This window comes from Odontesthes bonariensis, chromosome 14 (genome assembly GCF_027942865.1).
Source record: "Odontesthes bonariensis isolate fOdoBon6 chromosome 14, fOdoBon6.hap1, whole genome shotgun sequence".
NCBI classification, from domain to species: Eukaryota; Metazoa; Chordata; class Actinopteri; order Atheriniformes; family Atherinopsidae; genus Odontesthes; species Odontesthes bonariensis.
In genome coordinates, this window is record NC_134519.1 from 9,454,769 (window position 1) to 9,468,454 (window position 13,686).

The following is a 13,686-nucleotide window of genomic DNA, read 5'->3' on the forward strand; positions in this document are numbered from 1 at the left end:
ACCACATTCTTCGATGTGGGCTCTTCTGTCAGGATCCTCGCAGCAGAATTTTTGTACAAGCTGTAAACGAGTCAAATCCTTCTTGCTTAGATAGGTGAACAGGCACTTACAGTGGTCTAGACCTGATGAAATAAATGCATGTATCAGCATCTCAAGATTAATTTTAGAGACGATAGTTCTTAGTTTGGAGACGTTACGCAGCTGGAAAAGGCAGGTCTTTAGTTTAGTAACTGTTTTGTGTGATGTTCTAGAGACAAGGCTTCGTCAAAAAATGACTTCAGGCTAGTTTTTGAAGTCTGACAGAGGCTGCCTAAGTGCTTAAAAAACTCTGTCAATACCAGTTGTTTCACTGTTCCTGTAAAAAGTCAAATATACACATTTCTTCTCCCGGTTCATTGTGAAGACGCCAGAGTTGTGGCAGAATTTTAAGTAAAGGATGTTTCAGGAACACGTGGTCGGTATATTCAGCAAGGCAAATAGCAAACGAGTTAACTCAAACTGAAGAAGAGGAGACTCACTGTAGGGACATCCGTAGGTCTCCAGCCGGAGTCCGATCCGCCCGCTGGGATTCCAGTCCAGAGGAATGAGGCGCAGGTAGCGAGCGACCGCCGGCTGCTGCAGCTTGTACTGAACCACGCTGTCAGCATTACTGTTGCCTGGAAACGACTGAAAACACAAACATAAATGTATGATGGCACGTTATACGAATACGTTTGTAAACTAAAGATCACGCAAAAGTCAGTTTAATAAAAGTTAAACTAGAGCGTTTAATAGATTGAGCCTGATGTGTGTGACTGGTCTAACATGTTTAACACTGATGGGGGCGACACAAAGCATTGTGGGGCTGCGTTAAAGTAAAATGTTATGGATAATGCGAACATATATATCTCCTGTACAATTAAGTAAATTTGATCCTAATATACTTGATTTATGTTATAAGTGCAACAATCACCAGGGTACATTATATCACTGTTTATGGAAATGTGAAGAGATTAAAAAAATTTGGATACCTCTCAGATCACAACTTTCCCTATACCTTTATGCCCTGAGGTATGTATTTTAGGCATTTATCCAGATGACTGTTCTTTATCTTGTAAAGGAAAGAAAAATGGTCGACCTTTTTTTATTGCAGGCCAAACGCTGTATTGCATTATGCTGGAAGAATGTTGGTTGCCCCTCTTTTACTCACTGGTTAAATAACTTAACATCGAGTTTGGCTCTTGAGAAACTGACCTATTTTGTTAGAAAGAGGGCTTCTGAATTTTATGATATTTGGAGGATATTTCTGGAACTGTTGAGGGAGGGAGAATGAGATAATGAAAATTATTTAATTTGTTGTTGGGAGTGCAAGCTGTAACCTAAATTTTGAATACTTTTTTATTTATTTATTATTATTATTATTATTATCATATATGTATTTATTTAATTTTATTATTTTCATTATTTCATATTCATTGCACAGTAATTCGCTGTCTAATTACTGCGGTTTTAATCCTTTTTTAATCTTTTTTTAATCATTTAATTATTATTTTCTTTACTGCCATATGTTTTGGATGTTTAAATTGTTGGATGTTGTTATATTAATATGAAAAACCAATACTTTAGCAACATTTGAAAAATTTTCAGGCGAGAAAGTAGTCGTTTAGATCCCCAACGTGTTGAAAATCTGACAAAATACCGGCTATTTACAATTTTGTTCCCACGAATTCGGCGCTACTAAAGCTAGCCGCAGTGAGCAACGCACTTCCGGTTATTTTCACAAAATAAAATACCCGTTGCCTTTTATCATAGGGAAAGCCATTACGATACAATCGGTGCTTTTGTTTTGAAAACAGGAAGTGAACCTACCCTCGTTGTAGCTAGCTTGAAACTGCCGTTTTGACAGGAAATGACGATCGGCGACGTCACGTTACGTTGCATCTTGGGTAGTTTGAGTATGAGTAGTAACCTCATGATGCATACCCAACATTTCGGAGAATCTAGTATGCATCCGGGAACTTCTCGCTTACTCAAACTCGCTTACTAACTCAAAAACTTAGTAGAAGTAGTGGGAGTAGTAGGAGAAGTATGCCGTTTCGTATACAGCCCATGTTTGTAAGATATTTGCTCATAACCCAGTCATTTATTTCTCTGTAATGCAGATACAGTTTCGGGAACGTGTTCATTTAAAATTAAGCTGGTTAACCCGCCTCATAGGGAAATCTTTCCACTGAATTTAAAGCTTGACTGACAGAGGACTCGACTGCTTCTCTCTGATTGAAAGCGACCCATCGGGCGTTCGGTCTTTCCTTTTCTTCCATCTGACCGACCTGATTATACGCCTCGCCTTGAAGTTGACCTGCAGGTTAACCGTCTCCCCCACTGCTGAGTAAAAGCTGAGACATATGATTAACTTATTAACTCCTCTGTAATCATGAGTGGAATACATTTATTCTTAATTGGGGTTTTTGTGGTTTATTCTTGGATTTGCTCTCTTGACAAATCTTAATTATGATGGATAAAATTGTGATGCTGATCCAGAACAGCGTTTTCCATCCTGTGAGAATCCAATAATACTTTCCAACTTGTACTGGACCAACAAACCCACAACTAACCAGCCTGCCTGGGTCCATACGGAACTTTCTTCCCAGCCACTGATGTTAGCATCAATCCAGCGGTCAGTCAGTTAAGATCTGGCTGCAGTTCAGGAAGCATTTGGGCTTGCAGGGTTCTTCTTTTCATGCCCCTGTATTCCATAATAATCACAGTTTTAAAGAGAGGTTAACTAAAGGTTATCTATCAATAACCTTTATGACAATGGTTCTTTTTATGTCTTTCGATTCCAACTCTCGCCACTCAAAGATTGGTGAAACTGGCAGCTGGAGGGGCGCTGTGATTGGCTGCCCACCGCTCCAGTGTACGGCATCTGTCTCTATGAGTGTGTTATACCTGTGCATGTGTGTGTTCAGCAGGTGGGTAGTAACGAGTTACATTTACTTGAGTATGTTTTTGAAAAAATTATACTTCTGGGAGTAGTTTTAAGTCACTATAGTTTTTACTTTTACCTGAGTAGATTTGTGCAGCAGAAGCTGTCCTCTTACTCCGCTACATTAGGCTACAATGAGCTGGTTACTTTTCTTCTTACCTCTTTGGTATTCTACGCCTCATTATTTTTATCCCCCCGCGTACGCCTCATTTTAATGTTTTATTCTGACAGAGAGAGAGACTTCGTCCAAAGGCTCTACCACCTGACTGTGTTTCACCAATCAGACGTAGCCGTGCAGTCTCGTCACGTGACCGTACTCAATCTCAGCGGCGGGACGGGTTAGCTTTAGCATTAGCAGTCGTAGCAAACAAAGAAAGAAACAGATGAAAAATGTCAGAATAAACGGTGGGAAATGAAGACGCAGACGAGGCCTCATACTGAAAGCATGTTTACCTTACAAAGAGTGAGAAACAGCAGCTACATTATGTGTCTTCTGTGTCAACCAAAACAAACGCACATTTCAGCAGAAACTCTACATCTAACTTGAGGAAACATGTAGCGGTAAGTTTCCTAAATTCATTTTTTTTCCCCCATGGATAGATGAATGTTTGTTTTTTAGGTTCCATATGGGTTACATATGTTTTAAACATTTCCTAAGTCTCTTTTATTTTTTATTGAAGTACTTGAATTTACCTGGATTATTTTAATTTAAGCTATTTTGTAATTAATTAATTCATTTTAATTTATTTTATCGATTGGATGAACTCTAATTTGCCTAAAGATGATTATTTAGTATTTCTGTCTGTCTGATTGAATGCTTGTGTTAACAAATAAATCAGACGTTACTCAACATTTACTCAGTACTTGAGTAGTTTTTTCACCAAGCACTTTTTTACTTTTACTCAAGTAATTATCTGGATGACTACTTTTTACTTTTACTTGAGTACAATTTTTCAGCTTGTTCAACTGGTGCCAACCTGGATGGGTTAAAAGCGGAGGAAAAATTCCGTGTAGTTGCTGTACAAATAAATCTGATCTTAATCTTAATCTTAATCAATATTGACTTTCAGCACAGCGGACAGTTCCAGTCACACTTATAAGTCTGTACGGTTACAGTGCGCTATTCAATTCAGGCTGTGATGTTGGATTGTGGATTTTGTTTTTCCTTCATCTTCATCGGAGCCTTTTGCGTCAGGTTGCATTGACATTAACTCCTCGTATGGAGCACCAGCGTGTAGACTGTGTGTGTTTATTGCGGCTGCTGCTGCTTATTGATCTAATGTGTGTTTTGCTGTGAGACGAATGTGTGCGTGTGTCAAAACAGCAACGAGTCACGCAAGCACGGCGAGCGCCCCCCAGCAGAAACATAAATCAGCGCCCCTAGGGACAATAATGTGCTCCAAAGAAAGAAAAGATTTCAATTAGAAGATTTAAATGTATCATTCATATTTAATTTGTCAGCTTTTATTTTTTACTGTATTCATCCAAAAACATTTTGGAAACATAAGATAATATAAAATTGTGAAAAAATGGAGGTAACACTGTGTTTAGAAATGTGATAAGAAGGACCCTACATCAAGCCTCCCAATGATAGGACAGACACATCAGGTCAACATCAGGTGCTTTTTATCTGGTAAACCGAGCAAAGTCAGATGTTTTTGTGTGCTCAAAGCTCCGAGCAGGATCTTTGATTGAAGGAATGAAGGGAAGAAGGACACTAGAGAGCTGGAAGATGACGGAGGAACAAAATAAAGGGGAGAGAAAATCACAATCGCAGAACAAAGATGGAGTTAAAGAGCAGATAAAGCAAATAGAAATAGGGAAAAAGGGAAATTTAGGAGAGGGGAAAGTGAAAAGAACAGAATTCCTTCCCTCGTCTTCAGTCCTCCAGGCGGGGGAAAACAAACTGATAAAGCGACGGGACAATAAAGACAAGATAGATTGCAGTATTTCAAAGCACCCGCAGGCTTCTTAGGAAAGAGAGGAAGAGAAGGCATCGTCAAGGAAAACAACATGTTGCCTCCCCCGGTCTTCAGACCACTATGGTGGGATCTGAAGCCCAGTGGGTTGATCCAGCAGCTTGGGACAGACTCTTTAAGCCTGGCTGAGTCATTCATAGAAGTTCAGACACACTTTGAAATGTAGCTGGGCTTGTGCGGAGTTTATGCGAAGCCTCGGATCAACACGTTTTTTAAGCTGCGAGGAGCCTCATCGCCGAGATTAGCCGGATTCCCTCCACAGGAAGAAATTGCCTCAGCTGGGCTTCTAATCCTGTGTGTGCACGACTGTAACAAATGTGGCTTCAACCTGGATTAACGTCCACGCTCAAAGTGGGGGAAAAAAAAAATGTAGGTTTGTCACACTGCAGAAAACTCAACATATTTCAAACTGCCTGAAAACCACTTAATATTCCAGAGCTTATACACCGAGGTGCCGCCAACACGAGGTACGAACCCGACGTGATAAGCTGTGCAGTGAGAAAACACTGAAGGACAGCGCTGCGTCTACAAGGAGGCAGGAAGTCACGCCTCACCGCCTCTGGGACCCATATGGCTGTTTTTCTACATTAATCAGCACTACAAGGAGCAGATGACCCAGATCTGTCCATACCTGTGCTGCTCCACATTTTTTTTCACCATACACAAGTAAAATAAGAGACTGGGGTAGCACTGACTGTTTGCGTTAAAGTGAGGTAATTATATATCTGTTACTCAACTTGAACAATCAATAGTCGACTCTTAATCGTGAGAGTGAGCGTGTCGGGGAATAAAGTGGAGGAGGGCCAGATAGTAGGAGGAGAAAGTTTCCAGGAGCAAACACGGAAACTGTCATCCATTGTTTTGCAATCAACCGTGTTGTTTCATGTAATTAATAATACATTTAAGATGAGATAATTGAGTTAAATCTCTTCTATCTCCATCAATTCTGTAGGCCTTCCGATTACTTTCACCAATACGTACATGTGTATATCCCTTCAGCACAGAGATCTGTGACGTGCAGTTTTCTCACTCGTGGGATAATAAAGGTTATTCTATTCTGTTCTATTCTAAATAGGGCTGGGCGAGTTAACTCGTTATTATCGCGTTAAAGCTATGGTAGGTAATCCTAGAGAGCTAGCAAGAGAGCTAGCAAGATTTGAAAGTGGCCCCTCCTCTAAGCTCCACCCCCCCCTCCCCATTCCGTCAGTGCTTCATCCAAAGCCGGTAGAACTGCGTGCGCACACGGAGCAGGGAGCCGACAGAGGGGGGCGTAGGCAGAAAGCAGAGGCATCTGATTGTTTTTTTGTAGGCGCTCCAATCTGAGATCAGCGGGACGCTGATCTCAGATTGGTCAGCTTTTTCTCAGTCCCGCAGCTGCCACAGAGGTCTGATTATTTTCGTCCCTTTTTCTAAATACATCTTGTATAGATTTCTCTCAGGATAGACGGACCATTTCAGCCAGTATTACAAAATGTGTTTCTGAACAGGATTACCAACCATGTCTTTAACTCGCTAAATATTTAACGGCGATACATATTTTAACCAAAGTCATCTGCAAAACACTGCCAAGTTGAATTGTCTTCTCACCGTAGTAGTTCCAGTCTAAAATATCACTTAAAGGGATAATCCGGAGTAAAATGCACTTTAGATCAATTTACGGGATGTTGGGAGTACATACGTTGAGTTGACATCTAAATCATGTCATTCGGATGTGTTTTGAGGATTTAGATTTGACCGTTTTTAGCCAAAAGTCGTTAGCCTGGAGGTGACGGGGGCATATCATGTCACCGCTACAAAACGCTATTTTTATACCTCTTCTACAGCTCCAAACAACATAACACTTACGTGGTAGTGAGTAGAGGGTCCCTAAAGCCAAACCGAAGTGTCCCGAGGTCTTCATGTGGTCAGATAGAGAGTCCAGAATGAATTTAATCAAGCCAGTACCTTTCCGGAAATGTTGCTGCTGCAGCTGCCGCAAAAGACCGTGGTGAAGTTGGTTTGATATTGGATATTCGACAGAAATGAATATAAAATAGAGTGTGCATTCAATTGGTGTATAAAAAGGTGTGTGTGGTTGGTACTACACTCACTAGGTCACAAGGCTTGGGAGGTATTGGAAAAAAAAGACACCTTATTTCCTTATTGTGAATATCTGTCGAATATCCAATATCAAACCAACTTCACCACGGTCTGTAGCGGCAGCTGCAGCAGCATCATTTCCAGAAAGGTACTGGCTTGATTAAATTCATTCTGGACTCTATATCCGACCACATGAAGACCTCGGGACACTTCGGTTTAGCTTTAGGGACCCTCTACTCACTACCACGTAAGTGTTATGTTGTTTGGAGCTGTAGAAGAGGTATAAAAATAGCGTTTTGTAGCGGCGATACGATATGCCCTCATAACTTCCAGGCTAACGACTTTTGGCTAAAAACGGTCAAATCTAAATTCTCAAAACACATCCGAATGACATGATTTTGATGTCTACTCAACGTATGTACTCCCAACATTCCGTAAATTGATCTAAAGTGCATTTTACTCCGGATTATCCCTTTAAAGGCAAAACACACAACTGATAGCAGCAAGTCATTCAAGGAAACAGACAGTGGAGCGAGGCTTCTACATAAAAACTACATAAAGATGCTGATGTTAAAAGTGTGTTTGCACCAATACTTTAAGACCAATGAATGAATGAACGCGTACTCCGCTAGCCCGGATAACAACAACACGGCAGCTTTGAGCTAACAGTGCAATAGTATGCGTTTATTCATTCATTGGTCTTAAAGTATTGGTGAAATAAAGACAGATAATGCCTTATTTAGAGGCTGTAATGTCTCTGCCCTGTTCTCTCCCGTTATAAGAATATACGCCGATCTCGAGTGATGTAAATATCGTCCGAAGGACGCCGACTTTCACCAAACTGTTATCGGTGAGTAGATGAACGGATTTTATGCCAGAAAATAAGGTCCAGGTTTAAAAAAAAAAAAAAAAGAACTTCCCCTTTAAACAAAGTACTTAAAAATGGCGTCTGCTCCGATGTGGAAATGCTCTGGAGTTATATTTCCCTCTTGCTGCTTGTAGAGTCGGTATTTCTGAACCGCATTTAAGGGCATGAACAAACAAAATTACCTTTTCTTTAAGAGGATGTTTGCCTGGATATCAGCAGGCAACAGGCAGGTTACGCCTGGTCCCGAGTCCTTCAAAGAGAGAGCTGTAAATGCTCACATTCGCGCCCTGAGTTGAATCAGAAGTCCCCCAATCAACCTAAATTGTTTGGTTTTGGTCAGTGGAAGGAAGTCGGAGTATCCACACATGCACAGGGAGAACACACAGGCACCAAGCAGAGCTGAAATACACTTTCCTTTGAAAAACATTGGTAACATCCACCCGGGTATAGAAGGATAAGCTGATGGAATCCATTACGCTTTGTCTCCAATCCTGTTCTTTACTCCTGTTTCTGAACAGGAAAATGTAAAATTGTATTCTGATGCTTTGGCAAAATCAGTTTCTTGAAACTTTGGTGCCAGTAAAGCCCCCCTGAATTAAACTGGGTTGACAAAAAAAAAATGACAGAGAGTAAAAAACTGGAAATAAAAAAGTGGAACAAATCGTGCCACTCGACTGCCTCTCTGTTCGTGATCTGCAGCCAAATGTTTTGTCATCAGAGCTCCAGAACCGGCTCATACATTATAAACAAAGAGATGAATCCTCGATGACTGAAATTATCTGTGCTGGATCGATGGAGCCACGTCGGACTGTGCAACACTACGCCTCTTTATCTTACATTACACAAACACAGTGTGTTTATTGATCCCAGAGGGCAAATAGAGTCCATACACAGACGCAGCTATAAAAATAAAGCCACTTGTTTGATGGCTTGAATCATAATTACAGATTCTTTCACACAGGCTGTGCGTTTGCCCTGCGATGCAGCCTAAAGGCGACTGTGCTGCTGCTGTGGTTACTGTTTATCCAACTGTGGACTCACCCCTATGCTGTCCTCCTGTCTGTACTGTCTCCAGTTGTGTCCCGTGTCGCTGAACATCAGCAGGTAGGACGTCAGCCAATCAGAGCTGCCGTAGCGGCCCTGCGTGGCGACAGCTGTGATCCTGGTGCGCTCACCCAGGTCGACCTCCAGCCACTGATACCCGTCTGAGACGAGAGGAGACCAGCCTCCAGCTCCTGCAGGCAGAGAAAACCCAGCACATGTGTGTGATTTATCAGATTTATCAGATTTATATCTGTGTGGGATGAGATGAGAGCAGTTTCGGTGTTGCTTGACCTTTCAATCTAAACTAAAATCCCACTTTTCTCTTAGCGCATGATGATTATCGACCGAGCCACAGCAAACATCTTTAACCCTCCTGTTGTCTTACAGGTCAAAAGTGACAAACTACCATTTTAGCTGTAGAAAAAATCCCTTAAACTATATTTTTCTAACTTGACTTTTCCTAAAGGGACCCCATCATTAGAAAAAGTCATACTTTATTTTTGTTTATGTTTCCATGTGGGCTGTACACCACTAGGGTACAAAGATTGTCTTATGGGTCATTTTTGACCCGTGAATTATAAAAACATTTAAACACCAGAAAAAAGTTCACTGTTTTTTTCCCTTTTGATATAATTAATTCATAAGTAATTACTTCACATTTATATAATAGCAATAATAAACCTTTATTATGTAAAAGAACACTGAGAAAACAAGAAAACTGTTGGTCCAACTGACAGTTGGTTTGTGGTAAAAAAAAAAGAAAGTGTAATCCTGAAAACTGGTGATTGTCTTTTTGTATTGTGTAACAAAAAATACATGATAAAAAATATATTGAATTGAGTTGAATAGATGAATAACAGGTGGTTTCATCATACAAAATAGATTTTGGATGTAAAATTCAATTAAGTTGCTTTATTTTGGGGCTTTGGTAGGGCGGGTCATTTTCTTTAAAAGCTTTCTTGAGGAATTTCAGTTCGCCTGAAAAAGAAAATACGCCCAATTTTAAGACATAACAAAAGCAAAAGCAAAAGAAAACAAACATTCAGTCACGTGACATTTAACCCTGTGTTATTATGTGTTGGACAAAAACTGAGTGAACCTTTCGATCCAGCAGCAGGAAGTTGAAGTAATGGAATCTCGGCTTCTTCTCTCCAGCGCTGCTTCAGCTTATTGAGGTTTGCAGCTTTGGTTTCTGCACAGCTCTCTGAAGGTCCCACCACAGCATCTCAGTCAGGCTGAGGTCTGAACTCTGACTGGACCGTTGAACACCTTGATTCTTCTCTTCTTCACACATTCTGCTGTAGATCTGCTGCTGTGTTTGGGATCTTTGTCCTGTTGATGAGCCAGTTTCAGCCCAGCTTCAGCTGTCGGACAGACGGCCTCACATCTGACTCTTGAACACTTTGGTATCCAGAGGAGTTCATGGTGGACTCACTGACTGCAAGGTGCCCAGGTCCTGTGGCTGCAGAACCAGCCCAGATCATCAGCCCTCCACCACCGTGCTTGACAGCTGGTGTGAGGTGTTTGTGCTGACATGCTGTGTTTGGTTTCCTCCCAACGTGCTGCTGTGCATTATGAGCAAACATCTCCACTTTGGTCTGGTCTGTCCAAAGGACATTGTTCCAGAAGTCTTGTGGTTTGTTCAGATGCAGCTTTGCAAACCTAAGCTGTGCTGCCATGTTCTTTTTAGAGAGAAGAGGCTTTCTGCTGCAGCCCTTCCAAACAAGCCATACCTGTTCAGTCTGTTTCTAACTGCCGTCACGAACTTTAACCTTTAACATACTAACTGATGCCTGCTGAGTCTGAGATGTAGCCCTTGGGTTTCTGACCTTGGGGTGACCTTGCTGGGACGTCCACTCCTGGGAAGATTGACAGCTGTCCTGAATGTTTTCCACTTGTGAATAATCTTTCTCTCTGTAGAACGATGGACTCCAGATAGTTTGGAAATGGCCTTATAACCCTTCCCAGATCGATGGGCAGCAACAATTGCTTCTCTAAGATCACTGCTGATGTCTTTCCTCCTTGGCATTGTGCCAGAGATGGGGACTCAAGTCACTGTGACTTGGACTCGAGTCGACTCGAGTCGCTATTTTGATGACTTGCGATTTGACAAAAAATAAAAGACTTGAGACTCGACTCGGACTTGGAAGTTAAAGACTCGGGACTTGACTTGTCTTGAGACACGATGACTTGAATGACTTGAGTGTTATTCAGTTCATGTTTTCAGTTTGAATATAAAATTAATAAAAAAAATAATATCATTTACCCGGTAGGAGCGCAGGCTGAGAATGGCGTCATGATTGGATCCCTACCCTGTCATTCAGTCATGTCCTCTCTGCATACCTTACGTGTTTATTGGAGAGAATAAACTCATATCAGATATGCATCAACATGTCAGAGGGAGGGAGACCGAGAGTCATTGTCTTCGGCTTTCGTAATTACCATTTTGACGGCAAAAGACGAACAGCACAGTGCAAGACATGCGGCATCAACATCTCAGACAGCCAGACAACAACTTCCAACTTTGTTCCTCATTTAAAGATCCATTCTGACCAGTAAGTGCTTGTAAAATTAGCTAATATTATACTGTTAGCCTAGTCGGTAGTTAGCTAACGTTAGCTTGATATGATACGGGGTGGACAGGTTGGACACATTGGCCAATGATGTTTACTGACAGTTACTTATATCTTTGTCTTTTCACTTTATTAAGATCAGATTCTGCAGGTAAAATTGCGATAATAAGGTGACTTGACTTTGACTTGACCAAGAAAAAAATTACTTGGGACTTACTTGAGACTTGAAAGCTAAGACTTGAGACTTGCACATGTGTGACTTGATCCCATCTCTACATCGTGTTAACTCACACCTGAATGCTGCAGAGCAGCAAAACTGACTAAACTTCTGCTTTTATAGACCTGCTCACACTGATGATCAGTTAATCAGGTGCATTGATCAGCAGCAGCTGGCTGCTACTTACATGCTGTTTATTTTTCACATCTTTAATTCTGCATTTTGCCTTAATGTTTGTTAAATAACCACCTTAAATCCCTCAGTTTAATATGTCATGTGTTGTTGTTCATCTCAGGTTGCTTTTTACCTCATTTTGGATCCAATCAATGTTCACACTAAACTGTATCACAATCTGGAGAGAGAAACACGGCAAAAAAGTGATACTCGGTGGCCTGAAAACCCCACGGCCAACAAGAAGCCGATATAACCCCCCCCCCCCCTCAAAAAAAAAAAAATCAATGAGAAGGTGTGCTGCCAGGCATTGATTAGCTTCTCAGTACACCTTAATATTTGTATCCTTCCTCATATTAAATGTCATCAATAAAGGAGCTGTGTTGTAATGTATCGATTCTGCGTCACAAGGTCGAGACATTTCCCACAGAAATAAAAATGTGATTGATTAGAGCGAGCTGAAGTATTGATCAGGTCAGAAAAAAACGCAGTAATAATGTTGGTTCGCCACCATTCTGACCCAAATTTGTGTCAGCCAGCAGCTCGTAAAGCTGCATTAAGGCCGCTCACGGATGCTCAACGCAGTGCTGCACAGCTAAAGCTGCCATGTTATGTAATCTCTTAATCAGGTTTGTTTGTTGAACAAGACTAGTGTTTACCTGAAGTATAAAAGTTAGCCGAGGGAAATCAGTGTGAAGTGTGGAAGCAGTGTTGTTTTTGTGTTGAAAGTGTGAAGGTTGTTGACCGCAATCTGTTAAACTGTGGACGGTCGAGCAGGCATGTGCAATAAAGACACTTAAAATGCAAAAGATAGAGGCGATATATAGATGTGTGTGTGTGTGTGTGTGTGTGTGTTTTATCGGGCCAAAAGGATGACATAGAGCTTAAACAACAGATGGACGGACTCTGGCGGAGGAGGCAGCTAACCAGAAACCCACTGAGCACACAAACAAACACACGACTCGCAGGGTGATCGTCAAAACACAAAAGGACACAAAGCCATCTCTGTTTTTCCAGCTCGGAGCCGGTATCGGCCACCGTTTGGATGAGCTAAAGGCGTAAACACTGCGTGCCACGAGTTAATGAGAGTGTAACAAGAAACAAAATGGATGCTGAATGGGAAAACTCCTCTGCCATCTTTGCTTGTCCGCTATTTAGCAGAAAGAAAAAGGCAGATCATAAAGATAGAACCACACTGCAGTTCTGTTTGTCCAGATGGCCACTTTGTAAGATTCAGTGATAACGTTTCCTTGACGACCTTCTGCTTGGACGACATGCTGAATCCCAGCTGATCGTACTGCAGTCATCTGCCTCAAAGTTTTCAGACAGGAGGCACCAATAAAAGATCTCCAACGACCTCAAGTTCACAAAACACAACAGCCAAATGTAAAAAAGACCTAAATTATTCTAATTTTGCTCTGTTTTCAGTGCAACTATCAGGCGATTCTGTGGTTCTGTGTGGTCGTCACCTCAGTTTTTTGAGGGATTTAGAGTCTTTGGCCTATTTCGTGGACACTGTTAGAGCATTTCCTGTTGTGTAAGAAGGCTCCATCAGTGTTGTGCATGAAAGCATTCATATTTTCCATCAATTATAAACCAAACAAAGCTGTTTTTAACACTGAACATGCAGACGACGCTCTTCTAGAGAGCCATGTCGACAGACTGCCTGCTGTGCAGACTGTGCAGACCGAGCAGCAAACACCGTAACAGGCGCGGCTGTCGGCAGGCGGCAGCACGCAGCGATAAGAAGGGAGAGAAAATAGCGCCAAGCGATTGTGAGGTCTGACTTT

The 13,686-nt window shown here is 41.5% G+C and overlaps 1 protein-coding gene across 2 annotated transcripts in view; it reads right to left on the reverse strand.

Annotated features, from left to right (window-relative positions):
* Positions 1 to 13,686, reverse strand: part of LOC142398671 (contactin-associated protein-like 4) — a 181,028-nt gene that overhangs the window by 103,383 nt on the left and 63,959 nt on the right. For both annotated transcript variants that reach the window (XM_075482766.1, XM_075482767.1), the window contains exons 3-4: positions 8,933 to 9,126; positions 519 to 666 (exon numbers count right to left, since the gene is read on the reverse strand). In XM_075482766.1, the coding sequence (XP_075338881.1) occupies positions 519 to 666; positions 8,933 to 9,126 (342 nt within the window). The remainder of the gene's footprint in view (positions 1 to 518; positions 667 to 8,932; positions 9,127 to 13,686) is intronic.